This window comes from Tauraco erythrolophus, chromosome 4, assembly GCF_009769465.1.
Source record: "Tauraco erythrolophus isolate bTauEry1 chromosome 4, bTauEry1.pri, whole genome shotgun sequence".
NCBI lineage: Eukaryota > Metazoa > Chordata > Aves > Musophagiformes > Musophagidae > Tauraco > Tauraco erythrolophus.
Window position 1 is genome coordinate 29,517,273 of NC_141468.1, and position 17,715 is coordinate 29,534,987.

A 17,715-nucleotide genomic window follows, 5' to 3' on the forward strand; every position below is an offset into this window, starting at 1 on the left:
TTTCACAGTACAGAAATTGCAGCTTTTAGAAATCAATAAGGTCTGATCATTTTCAGTGACACAGAAGTATGGTCTCTGACTCAGTGTATTAGGGCATGAGCTCTGTTTTTATATTCAGGACAATGAAAAATAGAATGGACTGCAAAGCTGCATGAAAAAGCTTGATTAATGTTGGCATTATGGGGAGAGGTAGCACCACAGCTGCAAATACCTTTTTAGTTGATCATTAGCCATGTCTCATCTCAAATACCCACTGCTATAAAATGCTAAGAATTCTTTTCTATCATTAATCCAGGCTTCCTCTTATTGCCAAGCATTCTTTCTGATTGAGCCACAGTGTTAACCCTTCAAACACATCTGCATTGCAACCTCAGAGCAATACAGGAAAATTGTGATCCCATCCCTACAATCTTGGAAAAATTATTCCGTACTTTGAACACTGACTGACCTTTGTTTTACTGAGGCTGACAGTCAAATCACCTGCTCAAAGCCCAAGTCAATAGACTTTGACCTCATGACATGCAGGGAGCTCAGATTACACTTCCTAACTCATTTGAGACTACGGAATAAAAGTTTGGAGCTTGCTTAGAACTAATCTACCAGCCTACGGTGCTGCCGTAACAGATACTAGACGCAAAAATGCTCTTTTTGGTCTATACAACTATGTGGGTTTTGCACGCATCAGCCCAGTCCTTGAAATTCTATCTTACCCTTATCCAACATAATCCTGAAGAAAAAGGTAATTTGAAGACAGCTTCTACAGCACGAAGAAGAGGCTACTTAGGACTCCAGTGTCGTTCTCAGAAACCTCTCACTTTCATTGCTTGGGACGGGACTGGTATGCATACAGTGTGGCTTTAATCTACCGTAGACACACCAGCATACAGGGGCTACTTCTACCATGGAAATGGTTCAGTACTACAGAAAGATTTCTCTTTACAAAGACCACAAAATACTGGTTTGGTTTTCATGGGTTTTCTTGGAGAGAGGTGGTGTTGCAGGTTTTTTTTACATTTTGTTTTAATAACCAAGCATTTCTCCAGCGCATAAGAGAAATGAAAGTATATTTATGTGCCCGCACTCAAGCAGTTAGGAGAGAGGGAAGGTCTTGCTCTGATAAATAATTGACTAAGAGAGAATAAACAGATGTTAGCAGTAAACAGTCAGTCCTTGCAATAGTGAGAAGTCACCAGAGGTGTTCTGCAAGGTGTCTGTGCTGGGATCCACACTGTTCAACATACCCATAAATGAGCTGGAAAAGTGGTTGAGCAGTCCAGTGGCAAAGTCTTCTGATGATCTGAATGTATTCAAGGTGATAAGGATGAGGACAGACTATGAAGGATGGCAGAAGGACTTCGCAAGACAGCATGTCAAGGCAATAAAACGGCAGGTGAAATACAACAAAGAAGATGAATGTAAAGCAGTGTATGATAGATAGTTCCATGAGAACATCAAGTCACTGCTCAGCAGCAGTCAAAAAAACAAATAAAAACTTAGGAATTATTAGAAAGAGATTAAGAGAACAAATCGGAAAACTTCCTGATGTCATACAAATTCACGGCTTGCCCAAACCTTGAATTCTTTGTGCAGTTCTGGTTGCCTTATGACAAAAAGAGCACATTAAAACGGGAAAAGGTTCAGAGAAGGGTAACAAAGAGGGGAAAAAAAGACTCTAATGAACAAAAACTGAGTAGGGAAGATGTGGAAATGCTATGAAAAAGACATACAGAAACATGAGTGGGTAGAGACTGACCATTTACTCTCTTCTAATAAAAGTACTAAACACCATCAAAAGACAAAAGTGAGAGTCAGCTTCCAAGCAAACAAAAGAGTAAGACCTCCTAGCAATATGTGATGACCTATGGGACTCCTTGCCAAAGGATGTGAATGCAAGAGGAATATGTATTCAAAGAGGAACTCCACATGTACATGGAAAGAGCTAAACAGACAAAACCCAACAGCTCAGGAAATCCCCAGAACGGAAAATAGTTGGGGGTGTGAAGTAGAAGGTATTACGTATGTTGCCGGGGTCCCTAGGCATCCACTTGTCACCACTGCTGGAGATAGAGCACTGAACTAGACGGACCCTTTGTTTAAACCCATGTGGCTCTTCTGATGTTCTTACAAGTAACGCTTCCGAGAATGACATTCATTATCACTAACTACAACCCCAGACATTCTTCTCAAAGCAAACACAATATTTATGTTCCTCTATTTAAGAGAAAAACAAAAAACTACATGGTCTTTCAGCATAGCTCAAACTTCTTCCATGAAGATAACAGCCAACAGGTAATAACTACTGAATACATTAATATAACCTTTATACTGGAAGTCAGTGACCACTTAGGACTATGAACAGTAAAATAATTAATTTAAATATTCTTTCATTGCCTTTTGTTAGCATTAATGTTTAGTAAGAAGACTTGACTCTGGGTTCATTTATGCACAATATGGCAAGTTAAGACTGTGGTAACTTGAAGTGAAAGACAGCATGCAATAGCTTCTTTTAAAAATGATTCTGATTTTTAAATTCTAGTCAGCAGGATTGAATTACAAATGTTATGGTCCTTATGTTGAAATATCTTCCGCAAAAATAAGAGGCCGCCCAAAAGCAATCCCATCTCAGTATTATATTGTTATTTTTTCCCTAGATGTCTGGCAGGTGTAGGCCATTACCCAGCAAAGATAGGCTCAGGGTTAACTTTATTGTGTAATGCCTCAAATGCCCTGGGATATGCAGCGTAGCCTTGCAAAGGGCACATATGTAGCTCTCTAAATGCTGTATATCATTCTAATCCACGGAGAGTATAATGGATCTCCTGAAGGGTGAAAGCTCTTCTACTCAAACTGAATATTAAAACACGTGTGCTCTCAAAACAGTTATTTGGCACCAGGTGTTAATTTTAATTTGACAATATGGATTTTGCATTATGCTATATTTGATATTTTTTTCTGGGAGCATCAAGATACATTCTTTACCACAGAAAGAACTGCTATTAAAAAACTGTTAAAAGTTGAGCTATAGATATGAAAACATTACTTATCTAGAGTTTGCCAAAGTTTTCTGTTGGTTTAAAAATGATGAAGAGGGAATAGTGGGTAACTATTTGTATTCCTACAAATGCACGCATGCAGTTTGCATTTAGCTTTACATAGGCCAGACTGCCAGTTTTGAAAAGCCAGGTGACTTGCTGGACCACAGAGGCAGGACGGTAGCAGGCACTGAGGACAACCTTTGATTGCAATGGGCATCCCATCACTCTTCCCTCCTTCTGGGTCTGTAAGGTTTAAGGTCCGAGCTCATGTATTTCTTGACATCCTCGCACTTGCTTCCACTGTGGCTTGCCGCCTGAACTGGTGGGTTTCGTTACGACTACATGTGTCTAGTGGGACAGCAGCTAGATCAAAAGATGGAAATGGCTTCCAGTATGCTATGGTATAAACTGGGTTTGAATGACTATGCTCAAAGATGCAAAGCTCCGTGTTTCCTTGCTCTGTGTCAACTCATTTTGTTGATAGGCACCATGGCTTTGAGCCTTGATTCCTGGAGAGGCGAGGTCTTGTCGCTTTGCTGTTTGCAAGAAGAGAGCAATGCTGAAGGCTTGGCTCTCCTCTTGCTGAATTCTGGGACAATTTTTTCCAAGCCTTGACTGCAGTTACAAATAAAAAGCAGATGTGATTATTTTTGTCTATACTAATTTTTGTAGCATGCATTATGTTCCCTGGCTTGTAATCTATGAAAGCAGCCATAACACATGCTAATTTCTCTCTTTTCAGGGAAATGAGATGAGTGTGTTAAAGTTTGGTGGTGGTGGTGTTTGTTTTTAATCATAAGTATTCCTGGGAAATGAGCGTGACTATCAAGTGCTCTGTCTACTTGGAAGTGAAAGACAAGTTTGTGCTCGGTGTGTGAAAATCTCCCAGATCATTGATCTGTGTGAGCCCAGTCCCCATTCCTCATCAGACAGAACCAGAGGCACCAAATGAAATGGTAAGGCAGGAGGTTGAGGAAACCTCAAAGGAAGCTTTTTGTCATTGAAAGTAGAATGAAATTATGGAAGGCATTGTCACAGTGTACTGTAGAGGACAAAACAACAAATAGTTTCAAAAAACAATAAGCCAAATTTATGGAAAAGAAGTCCATCAAAGACTATTAAACACCAGATACGGGCATAATTTCCAGCTCAGGGAATCTCTGGGCCACTGAGTGCCAGAAGCAGGAGGGTACTGGGACAAATGCCACTGTGTGCTTTTACTTGCCTCATACCTCTCCCTTATCCTTCTTAGCCCCTGCCAGAGATAGAAGACAGTGCTCCTTGAACCTTTATTCTGACTCTATACATCCTTTCTGAGTAAAAAAATATGGTTAAAAATACTGGGATATAATGCGTCCCTAGAACAAGGCTTATTATTATTCTCTATTGTTTTGTACCTAACAAGTGCTGAGAGGCCCCGAGGACAGTGAGTAGGCTGTTGTATCTGTGCCATCGTGCCTTGGTTCTTGTGCCCTAAGCCATTTTGAGTCCAGAATCTGTTCAGACATGACAGTGCGTGACTACGATTTGCTAACGCTTGGCTTCTCAGCTAGAGCTGGCTTGTGTCCAGCTAGATTGGACAGGACTGCAGCCAGCGTGTGGCTGACTGCATCTCAGGGTGTACGTATACCCATGGGAAGACCCTTTCCTTACCTCCAGGAGCAAAAGGGTGGACATCCTACTGCCCCGTGAAGATGAGAGGGTGCATGGGGGAGCTCCTCACTCCGCACGCAGCCCAGTGTTGCCCCACTGTGCACTGAGATTCATCGGTATAGTCAGAAGGGCGAGATGGCCCTGCTGCCAAAATTGCATCTAAAGAGAGTGGTTGCCCATTGTAGTTGTAAAACATACAGTGAAAAGTTCTCTATCCCTCTCTTCCTCAAGAAGGTCACCACCAAGCAGTGCATTTGCTCGGGTGAGGCCAGCTTCAAGCGTAGGGAGCACACGGTTCCAAACATAGTGTTATGCTGAAAACCAGCTTCTGCATCGGTCTCTTGTTCATTGTTAAGGCCAGACCAAATGTGAGTTTTTCAGAATAAATCTTGTAAAGCTTTCCCATATCCCACTCTCCCCAGAGCTATCAGAAAGATTTCCCCTTCCTGAGGAACTTTGCTCTTTTCTTCATCACTCAAAAGTCACTCTCTGAAATAATACCAAGCTCCAAGCAAAAAAAATGAATAAAAAATTCACCTTGGAACTGAGCAAAACTAGAAGATATTTTATCTCCATATATCATGGTGGTTTTTTTTTTGACAAACTATAATTTCCGAAAATAGTGGCTGGTAATGAAAGCGTCTTTCCCAGTTGTGAGTCGTATTTTCAATGTAGCATCTTTGGCTTGAATGGAGTATGTCTATTTTACACCAGCTGAAAATCTGATTCCCCAACTACAGCAGTGTGACTGTGTGCTGTTTTCTAATCAAATAACCACTGTGAAATACCTGATTCATTTTGCACCCAACAGCTGTACTTTCAGCCTATGTTCCCAGTCACACTCTGAAAACAAGCACAATAAGAAAGACCGAAACAGCTGCAACTTCTCAACAGAGAAAAAAAAAAGGGGGGGAAAAAAAAGCTTGTCGTCAGGCTCCAGCTTAGGAAGGAAGTAAAACAATTTTTCTTCTCTGTCTCATGCATGTCAGCTGTCTTAGAAAAATTATTACTGCTCTGTTTTGTAACAGAAACTCCACAGTATTTGGTAAACTACAAACTCCGATCTATTAATGGCCAAATACAGATTTAGCATTTCTGATGCAGCCAAAACATGCTCAGTATGTCAATGGGCTGCAATTACTTTCCAGGAGAGCTTTGGAATTCACCTCCTGGCCCCAATTATCCTCCTTAAAAGAACTCATGAATCTTCTGTATTTGGACCATCCAGATCGATTTGATTTTAGTTTTAGATTTTGGCTGAAAACAATAAACATTTAGTGAAGAAGGCTGTATTTCCTTTCCAGCATTAGTGCTTTCCAGAGCTGTTTAACTGAATAATTCTATTTAATCGAACTAAAAGCACAAGCAGAAAACAACAGGTGACTACTCCTTCATTGGATAAAGCATATCTGCTTTTGCATTCTGAATATTACTGGCTCCTCAGATGACTTCTTTTAAATAAGCACACCATAGGCTATATTCTGAGTTAGGTCATTAGCACAGTTTTGATGGGTGATGCCATAAACTTCAGTGGCATCACTTGTAAAGATAGGAACTATTCATTATGATGTGTCTCTAAATACATCAAAACTCCAGAATCTGCTAGCCATCATCTACAAAAGGAAAAACTTTGTTCTCAAAAACTACATGTTAAACCTTCTGTTAACTTTTGCAACAATGCTGTGCTATAATCGTGTGGTAAAGAGAGAAAAATGGATGGAGATGGAAATGGAGTCAGAGATCAGGGGGTGGTAGGAAGGCAGAAAGTGATGAGCAGAAGAAATGCAAAAGGAGATGGGAAGATGGCAAGAAAAAAAAAAAACAAAGAAAGAAAAGAAGGAGAATCAAGTGGTTAGCTGCTGGTCCAGTATAAGCAGTATAATGGGAGAGTATGAGAAACATTTTGAAATTAATTTCTCTCAGATTGTGTATCAGCAGCTTGCTGCTGCACCTACCAGCTTCTACAGCACAGTCTTGGAGCTTCAATTCAATTTAGGCGACATGATCACTATGTTTTAAACATCTTCCTTTTTCCCCACAAAATGTTTCATAACAATTAAAGAAAACCTGAAATTAATACAGCAAAAATGTGAATTAAATGTTCAAGCTGTTTCATATTTGGGCACTTCAGGGTGCAGTTGTCAGAGAGAGGTACTGTAATACTATTTCTTTTAATCTCATGGATGATTGCTAGCGCTGAAATTTATGTCACAAACTAAATTGTCTAAATATGGTAAGGTTTGGTATTTCAAAGAGGATACAAGATGAACTGGAGTCACTGGAAGGGCTGAGCTGATTTTCTAATTTTAGTAACTTATATATGAATATTTTTTCTCTTGCTTCTAAATAGTTGGCATGAAAATAGGTTTGCAAGATATTAATGCAATATAACCAGTTTTAAAACAGGTTCTCTGATAGGTAGAATTTTGCAACTCATTTTCTCTGAAAGCATACCTGTCTCTGAAGGGATATAGTCAACTCTGAATAGCCACAAGTTACAAGGGGATTGCACAGGAAAATTCAGTATTTGCATTTACAAAAAGTTAAAAATATGAGTGCAAATGACTGTGCAAATGTGAGGTGCGCAGTAAGTGAAAAACTGAGGATTCTTTGCAACATGTTCCAGAAGATTTGTGAATGAAACAAAAAAGAACATCATTACATTTCTCTGCTAAAAAATGTGGGGAAGTGTTTGGGGATATCTTTTTGATAAATTAAGTCATTGTTAGATTATCCTGATTTTTTTTTTAACCCATTTTACTTCAGTAATGGTCATTTAATGGCTCAATTTTTAATGACCTCCATCTCATTGCAGTTAATAGCTACATTTCCATAGAAACACTGCAAATCTGCTTTAGTTGGGCATTTGCTAATGAACATATTTGAAATCACTTCCTAGATAACTATTAATGAAAAAAATGGAAAAAAAAAGATTTAATGTAAATGAACATTAAATTCTGCAAAAAGCTGTGCCTGCTGTATCTTACAGACCTAGTATCCCTTCCAAGATCATTTAAAGGCAAAGCAAATACTAACCTTTCTATTTGGAGATAGTGTCATTAAAGGTAGCCAGTAGGCTTATTCTCAGGCTGCTTGCACCAAACCCTCAAAGAAACAGCTCCTACTTATGACAATATGAGCCCAATGCTGACTTCCCCCTGTAACTCAAGCCAATCTAATTCAATGATGAGAATATTTCTGCTAATGGCAATGTGCAGTTTACACAATAGCCTTTCTTTTGATCTGTAACTGAACCTGGAATGGGAAATGTATTCTGGAAATATTTTAATTGTTCCTGGAGTTGGGCAAATGTCTGAATGAAGTGTGTGATGCAGGACTTGAATGAATAATTTAAAGAGTGCTACAAATCAAAATTACGCTGCCTTGCGCTTGCCGCCAAACCTCCCTAAAAGCTTTGTGACAGCCCAGAAGAAATGCTGTGAGTAAGACAGTAGTTGTTATTAACTGTATTTTGTAGATAAGGAAATGGCTGCAGGAAGGTTAAACAAATGGCTCATGTTCGCTGTGTGAACCAGTATCTACATTTAAGAGCAGAGCGTAGGTTGGTCCTCAGTGCGCAGCTCTTAGCATTTGTCTTTCCTGTGCTGAGGACAAACTGCACCTTAAAGTTACCAAGGTTATCATGGGAAGCTCAGGTAAAACTGGCAGGGATGTCACTGAACATTTTGCTAAATTCCTGTCTTTTAGGAGGAAACAGAAACATGATTTTCTCTGTTTTTTCATCTGTCCTTTGCAGTAAATCACTTTGACCTTCTTCCCTGTAGGAGCATTACGAATTTTGCATGATGGGGCAGGTTCTGTGTCCAGTCTGTGCAGAAGACAGAAGTGGAGGTATAGGATTCCCTTTGTCCAGAAAAGGTGCATATACTGGGGACAATACGTACTGCATGTGGTAAGGACAGAGAATGAGTGGAAGGGAGAGAAGAAAGGGAAGGCTTGTGTTTATGAAAAGTTACATGTGCCCAAGTATTTTCTAATTTTTCTAATGGAAGGTTATGGGAAATGGGAAAACTGGAAGGGCACAGCAACTGATGGTTTCAGTTAATGATGGCTGGGGCACAATGCTACTACCTTTGATGACTCTCTGAAGCCTACAGAGCAAGAAGGGTCAAAGGCTGCCAATCCTTCAGGAAGCCCACTAGAAGACAAATAATACTGGCAGAGTAAAAGGACACAAGTCCTTGGATGCAAGAGGGATCCAGGCTGAGATGCACACCCAGGCTGGATGGACTCTGTGGCAGCTGGAGAAGCCAAGCTCTCCAAGGTGGTCATTGCAGGATGACAGTGCTTAAAATAAGATGGGTGAATTGAGGGTGCTTTCAAATTATTTTGTCTTCTGATGTTTGATTTTGACTGCCAAGTTTTTAAAAGACTGTTGTCTCTGAGTGTTAGATTTATTTCCTTAGTCACCTACAAGGAAGTCATGTAGTATAATCTACCTGTCCAGATTAGTTATGTACTCAGTGGAGGGAGACAGAATTCTCAGGAGGGTGATTTACCACCTATTAAGGGAAACCTGGTTTAGGACAGGAAGAATTGCTGTCCAAAACAGAGTGAATGAGCAAGAGCCCAAAAATCTAAAATGGACTCAGAGAAACTTGAAAGTAGGTGGAGGAGGAGCTAATCTCAATTCTACAGCTGTGAGTCATAGGCTATGGGTACATTAGCAAGTAACTAGGTGCCAGAGGAGTGGATTGGTATATAGAAACAACTAACGCTGAGGCTCCTGCTTCTACATTACAAGCTGTCTTGGCATTTTACACTGAACTAGGTTTAATCCGATCCTCTAGACCAAATGACCATATGAAGTGTGATATCTGAAGCTGTTTGAAGAATCAGTCACTGTTTTGGACCTTTCTGCCCCAGCTGGGGTTGGAGCATATTTGATGTGTATCCAAGACAGAGCTTTCAGTCTAGTTTCCTTTGAAAGAAATCTAGTTTGTATGGACCAAAAATGTTCTGTGAACTGAGCCAGCTGGACTAAGTGGAGATCATGGTAGAATTTGCTCCAAAACCGTTACTCCAAACCACAAAGCCCATGTAAATACTTAAAACGCTGAATGCTCTATTAGGCACTTTGTTTATATTCCAGAAGTTCTATTTTACTCAGCAATTTCAATTTTCTAGTGCCCTGTTAAACTGGTGTAATACTGCTCCTCACTTTTCACCATCCTGCTAAACTCCAGTATGTTTTTTTATTACGAAGGTGTCGTAGTAACATTTACCTGCATGAAGCGTCCCTCCGAAGTTCCCAGATTAGCAACGGTAAGGTTTCCTTTGGTGAAGACAGATATTGAAGTTAACAGGACACTGTTGAACTGGCCCATGAACAAGTCAACCCTCTGCAAAGGAGTCGTAACTTCTAAGCGATATTCATCATCTTGTACTCTGCAGTACGAAGCATTTCTTGAAAAAGCCTGTTTGAAAATGAAGCACAGATGAGTACTGTCTTTACGAGTAGGAATAGATCTTTGTCAGAGTGAAGTCATTTAGCACAAATGTATTTGACCAAAAGTATTTTAAAATGTTTCAAACTTAATTGCTTCATCAGTTATGATGTTCCATGAGGAAGGCAATGACTACTTAATGTTATGCGAGTGTTTCTTTTAACTTTTTTTTATCCTGTCTGTTGGGAATAACACATAGGGTCTTTATTTAACCAGATGATATGTGTATAAGCACATCTATCAAAGTATCCTTTCTCTTAATGACTTCCATAATGCTGCTTCTCCAAGGGTCTCAGAATTCTTTGCAGAGCCTGACCAGTGACACACCTGCTTCTAAAACAGTGATTCCTAGAAAACAATTCTCTAGAAAGTCACAATTTTTTAACCTTTTCTTTTGCATTAAAATACCAATTTCCAGTTCTATTCTATTCTCTATTTCTGTTCTTTTCACCACCTTTTTCAGTGATAAGACAGAAAAGCGGATAAAAAGATGGAGAAAGAGAAAAGGGAGATAAGCCGGGAACAATATGTTTCTGATGGTATATTTAAATGAAACTATGGAGATGCCAGCTTTTTATAATTACTTAGGCTATTGTATTGATCATCTATGGCTCATGCACTATTTTGTCCAATCTCTGTATGTCTTGAGTGCACTATAATAGTTGCTGCATTTGCAGGATTTTCTCTTTCAGTGTGGGAATAGAGATTACATGTTTTTAATTTTCATTGGAAAAATTCTTGAACAATACACTTTAAGTTATCTCCGGAGAAGAATATAACCTGCTGTCCTGACAATTCAATAGTAATCTATTAACTGATAATTCCATTACTATTGATACTACATCATCTGTTTTGGTGAGATTGTACAGATAATAACCAGGAAACCCCTAAAGGATCTCTAACCAGTTTACGTTTAGAAGTCATCTAGCATCTTCCCACTGTGACATACTTTATGAATAAACATGTAGAGAGATTATGAAGGATCTTATGGTGGTTCCCTCTGTTGAAACCAATAGAGAGCTTCGATTTTCCTAATTTTTTTTTATTGATTTGTTGTTATTACAAACATGTTTTATTTTTTTTTTAAAAAAGCTTGAATTAAACTTTTTAAAGACAGTCAAAGTCTTTCCACTAAATTTAGTAGATCTGGATCATACCCTTAAAGAACAAGAAGGAATAAAATTTTATTTTCTTGATTCAGATCGTTTTCCTTCTACTACCTATAATCAAAGTACTATGAGAAAGCAAGCAATGAACCAAAAATTTATTGCTGGCTTAATTCTGGTGAATTCTGGAGAAAAACCAAAGCATCGAAAATGCTATTAACAAAACGTGCAACCTAACAGCTCAGTCCTTCGCTGTTGAATTGTAATGTTTCTGAACTGTGCACAGCAACAGTGCTGGCGGGTGAAGTTTTCTATGATCCCTAGGAGTTGCAGTCAGCTGTGGTGCCAGCTTTTCTCCGGGTGCACTGTCAATTTCCTGTATCATTTAGTTAAAAACCTATGTAAGACCAAACAAGAACAACTGAAATCTCTGTGGACTGCCTAATGATACAGAAAGAAGGCTTCCAGATTAGATCTGATTCAGCAGTGACTTAACAGTTTGGTTATCTACATGCTAAAGCGTTTGCTGTATTAGTTTTGGTATTAACTGTTAAAAGTGTGGCGTGTTTTGCTCAGTAGGAACTGAACTAATGCTTTACACTAGGCACACTGAGTATTCATTGAATACACTTTAAATATTTTTGACTGATCAATAAGGCACATATTTAACTTTGCTTTGGCCACCAAACAAGCTAAAAGCTTTATTCTTTTACACTCATATCCTATCCAGTCTCAAAGTATTTTTGAAACATCTGTGCAAAGATTACTCATACAATGAGTATGAATAGTTCAAGTGCAGAAAGATGTACAGTTTTCATGCTTTTTGAAATAAGGTAGATTTCTGAATTTACCCTCCTCCAACTTGGGATCTCTACTCATTGGTGTAACTCTTTTTTTTCCATGAGCAAATGACTTTGGGGAGAAATCTTTCTGTGCTAACCTTAAAAAAGTACTCCCTCCTATATAGTCATCTTAACACAGTTTGAACATCCTGACACGCCTCATGAAACCCTGCTCAAGCTCTTTTTAACAAGTGGTTAGATTTTCCTGCTTGCCCCAACACCTTTCCTAGCCTCCCCAAAGTCAGCTCAGCCTTCCTCAGAGATGTCGTAATTTTGGGTATCTGCCCAAGAACCTGCAGACTGTTCCACATATGGCTCTCCTACAAAACCTGGCACTTCATGGATTAACCATAATGTAAGGTTAGCTGTTAAGAAATAGAAAGGCTTTGATCTTTGAGTAGAAATGCAGAGATTAAAAGGCTACTTAGAAAACTAAAGGAAGATTGATAACATGGAAAACTTGGGCAAATAAGCTGCTTTAAATTAACTCTTTGAAGCCTGAATCTCTCCCTCCCTCCCTCTCTCTCAGTATACACGTAAGTATCCATTTGGCTGTCAATGTGGAAAAATAACTGATGTCAGATGATGCACTCTAGATATTATGCCAAGTTCCAGTGACAAATCACACAACTATTAAAATGGACGATTAGAGAGTGCATTATTCCTTGGGTTGGGCTACGTTGCTTCTCTTGTAGAATGAGAGGTGCCAATTGCACATGATTCATAACATGGGCTTTGTGAAGCTGGTGTAGGTGGAATGCTACTGGAATGCAATGAGGTGTGGGCAAGCCCTACCTTTTGGCCTTGTCCAGAAGGGTAGGAGATAATCAACGCTATCTTGTTTGTTCATAGGGGAAGTTGTGACGTTTCAGAATTTATCCTGGATTCAGTCCACAGAAGATGAATATGCCAACAAGTCTCTAGACATCATCGAGCTGGTCTATCAGGAGCTGTTGCTGTTTGGCAGTTAACTGATGATTTATATATCATATTCAGTGTGCATAAAACTAATATTACGGACAGAGTTGCACATTTGAAGCCAAAAGTGCAAAGTAGGGAGAAAATTTTAAAGCCACTAATGAAAATCTCAAAAAAATAGTTAGGTCAGTGTCAGAACCGATCATAGAATCATAGAATCATAGAATGGTTAGGGTTGGAAGGGACCTTAAAGATCATCTAGTTCCAACCCCCCTGCCATGGGCAGAGAAATCCTCCACTATACCAGGTTGCCCAAAGCCTCATCCAACCTGGCCTTGAACACTTCCAGGGATGGGGCATCCACAACTTCTCTGGGCAACCTGTTCCAGTGCCTCACCACCCTCACCTGATCATAGAGTCTAGTCTCTAGTCTGAATAGCTAGACTCAGGTGAAAAAAAAAATCTAAATTTTTACCAAAGACTTTTTGGGACTTTTTCTGTTATTCGCAGCAACTGGAGTTTGGAGAAACATTCCTCCAGCCTCATCTTTCTAGAGTTGGCCAAAACCTGTTCTTCCTAGCTAAGTGCAGCTCTCAATTAGTAAGCAATATCATGTGTAATGTCTTGATATTACGTTTAATGTCTTCAATATACTAGAAATTAATGACTTAATCACTGCAGAACATGAGCGATTTGGAGGAAATCATTAAAATTAAAATTTAATTTCACAAATTGGAGAAATGGTCTGAATGTAACTAGGCAAAATTTCCTATGGTCAAATGTAGAATACTACAGTTATGAAGGAGAACTCAAATTAAAGTAGGAATAAGCAGGAGTCTTATTTCCTTCTGGTTTGTTTATATGACTTTTAACTTGTTGGCTGTCAGGAATTAAATTCTTAAGTATCAACTTTTGTTTTCTGCTATGGATCCTGGGAGTCTCCCTCAAGAGAACTGGGCACCCACAAGTGCTGACAACATTTCTCCTTTGAGAATTTCTGTGGCGTAACACGCAGCAGGGGGAAATGAGCTACTGCTAAATGAGCTGGATCCTGATACCCACAAACAGCAAAAATCCTTTTTCAAAGAAACTGCTGTAGAGTGAATGAATAGATGATTCTACACAACAAATTGATTCCCAAGCCGATTAAAAATGGAGACACTGTATGAGTTGCTTATCTCTTCTGTTGTGGAGGTCAGTGAATTAAGATGAATAATAAAATGACAGTTTTCAGGAGGGTGTCCTACTGGAATCAACCACATAATGGTGAAGAATTTATGTGAACAGCAGACTCTGAACAGGAAGAATAACTGTGAGGAACACAAAAGAACCTTATCAGATTTTCCTCTCTAAATTTTCTTGCGTATTTTCAGCCAACACAGTTTTGCTATTCTGTAATACATTTGAATTTTCTGGGTAGTTTGTGGTATTTCTCTTCAGGTGAGAAGTGCCTTTGATCACTGCTTCTCTCCATGTGTGAAATACAAGAAGTGAAATTCTGGCCCAGGTAACTCAGCGAAGCCAGGGTGTTGCCTGAAGAGGATGAGTGACTTGATCAGCATCATGCTGGAGGTCTGTTAGAGGACTGGTGTTAGAACCTGTTTCCCAGTCTCAAGTAAATGAAAGTGAGGGACATTATAAATTCGGCCTATCGTTATCTTTGAAAGGAATTACTCCTTAAATTTCATAAACTCCATAAATCTTCTCAGCTGGTCATATACTGGTCTTTTTACCTCTGGACTCAGTTAGAGATAACTACAAAGATCCTTGGACTTACAGCTCTTTGACAAAATGAGGAGAGGAGAAAAATAACCAGGACAAACTTTCTGCCTTCTGGCACATTTACAGACTCTGTTCACTTCATGCCTTCTACTGTCAGTTCCCTTGGCAAAGGAACTATCTATCTCCCTTCTCCTTTCCCATGTGTTCTCATACCATAGCTGGTCAGAGTCAATAAAGCATAATGAAGAAGAGGAGAAATATATAAATCGCTTTCTGCTATGCTATCACAAAGGAATATTTTTTTCCTCTGCAATTTGCAAGACAGAAAGTTTGTGAAATGGACAAAATTTTAGTACGAGCACTTCTAAAAAGTCAATTGTTCTCACTATACCTAACTGTCACAGGTGGTCTGAATTCTTTATGGTTATGACCACACTCAATGATGATACACGGAAAAAATATGGACACATCTATTTTTTGGAAGTAATTGACCAGAAAAGAATCTCTTGTGAACAAACTCCAGTGCTGTACAACAGGCAGAAGAGAAGGCAGCCAGAACTGAGGGACATGAGAAACAGCAATTCTTCGGACATAGCGTGTTGGCTTTTGCCAACATGATTAACTGCAAGTCCACAGTGAGACTCCTGACACACTGGGTCAGCATAACTGCAGTGTGAGATCCCAAAATTTGCTGCTGCATTTCCAAGAGAAGCAAGCAAAACTAAACAGGGCTGGCCATACATCACTACTAGCCATAGGTACTGTTCAAAAGCAGGCCAAACGCACACAAATAGTGTTCCTTATTGGCACCAAGATCACATTACATTCGTATTCTCTCATTTCACCTCGTTTATCAAACATTATCAATTAAGAGACTGGGTCTCTCGTATTGAACTATGGGACATATTTGTAGTGATAGGGTCAGTACTCAGAAAGAAGTATCTCAAATGAATGAGCCAGATATTATTTGCTCTATAGACTATAGGGAAGAGAGACTAGAGCAGTCTGCTAGGGATACACAGTGTGTACCTCACCTGCTGCTCTCACAGCACAGAAAGACAGCTAATTGCCATGTTAATGTGGCAATGGTAATGATAGGTACTAGGTATGCTGAATTTCTCTTTCTTCTTCAAGCCCTGTTTTGTCAAACAACTAACATGGAATTCTCTGGGTATGGAACAGAAATCACTCAGAAGTCACACCACAAGAGAAAAGTATTTGAAAACACAATATTCAAAATGCTACGTGCTTTGTAAAACAGATTTCTGCACAGTAGCAGCACACGCTGTTACCAAGCACTTCTTGTAATCCTAAGGACAGGAAAAAAAGCATAATAAATGGAACAGCTCAATTTTGCCAGTAGACACAAATTTATGTGCTAAACAATTCACATGGAAGCAGATCCACTGTGCTTCTGGTTTCTTCTTGACCAGTGAAAGACACCTTGAGGGTGTAGGTGCTGTTTACTCAGCCCAGCATTCATGGAAAACTGAACACGCCTGGGGCAGGGGACTGGGTTCTCTTATTTCTAAGAACTGCTGAGGCACTGAAGCTTCATTGTAAAAGGTAAAAGAGTTTTTTCCTCTTTTTGTTTTAAACAAAGACTTGTTTCCTTCTTCTTCCTTCCTCCTCTTCCCAATATTCCTCATTATTTGAAAGCAATTCAAAGATTTTTTTACATAAAATACAGGAGAAGTATGTTCTCTTTCTGTGAACAAACTTTTCAAACCTCAACTGCAAAGTAGGAGACTTCAAGAAAAAGCGAGCAACTGGAAACAAGCCTTTAAGATGGAAACAATCAAGCAATCCTAACTACGCAATGACCAACCACTACTATGTGTTGCTACTGCCTGGAGATGGTCCGAGTTACACAGGAAACCAACCCTTCAAACTAGTGCTTGTTGCAAAATAAGGAACAATTTAGAGGGAATTACTGAAGGATTAATTACCTTTAAGCTACACTTTCAACTTCAAGGACTCGATGTAGAACTCACTGAAGACAATGGAAAGATTATACAAATTTTTATGACCCCTAGAGAAAGATAAATATTTTAAAGAACTCCATTGATGTAAAATTTGACATAGTATCATCCTACTAACTCTTAATACTTGTTGCTTTGATCTACTTCACTGCTAAAATGAGAGGGGGGAAGGAAGTTACTGTACTGATGCTCCACTTAAAGTAATAGGCAAAAAGACATCCATGTTAAATGTAATTAGTTAATACAAATTAAGATGATTACATGTTCTATTGTCAAGATCATTCAAAGAGTTATTTGCTTTTGTCATTGAACAGTGCTGCATTAATTCTCATAATCTGGTTAGTGCATTAGCACTAAGTAAATCCTATTGATTCAGCAGATAAAATGGACCTAAGTAATCTTTGTACTTTGCTGATTTCCCTTATATTAATTTAACATTTAACTCAGTATACAGATTATCAAAGGAGAGGTGTTGACTAACTACACAGTTTGAAGAAATAAAATAATGCATTGGAGATGTGTTGATAAAAGTAGTTTCCCTGTACATTTGTAGTGTACATCAGGTGCATTTTTCATAGAAGTCCTTATTTACACAGAAGCTGTGATGAAATAGAAAAGCTGTGAATTTCAAGTAGACCAGTTATCCAAAGACAATGCTGAGTGTGGAGACTCTTATTCCAAGATAACATTGCACAACAACTGCATGTCTAGCCAAAACAGTGGTGCAAGAGACGTGTGTGATAGAAAGGAGTCCAGAAAGTAGGAGAAAAATCAAGCAATTTGCCCTAATTTTCACAGGCTGTGTATAAAAGCAGGGTAACATCTGCCTTAAGAAAATGAAGCTCTCATTATTACTTCACCCCAGATCATTCCTCCCCTAACATTTCATTGTTTTCACTCACTCCATAGACAGCGCAAGTCATATTTCTTTGTGACCTACACTTGCTTTCTGAATCATTTATGCCATGGATCTTCTTCCTTAGCAGTAC

General features: G+C 39.0%; 1 protein-coding gene across 2 annotated transcripts in view; it reads right to left on the reverse strand.

Annotated features, from left to right (window-relative positions):
• MET (MET proto-oncogene, receptor tyrosine kinase) overlaps positions 1-17,715 on the reverse strand; it is an 89,586-nt gene that overhangs the window by 45,692 nt on the left and 26,179 nt on the right. For both annotated transcript variants that reach the window (XM_086609964.1, XM_086609965.1), the window contains one exon: positions 9,935-10,126. In XM_086609964.1, the coding sequence (XP_086466090.1) occupies positions 9,935-10,126 (192 nt within the window). The remainder of the gene's footprint in view (positions 1-9,934; positions 10,127-17,715) is intronic.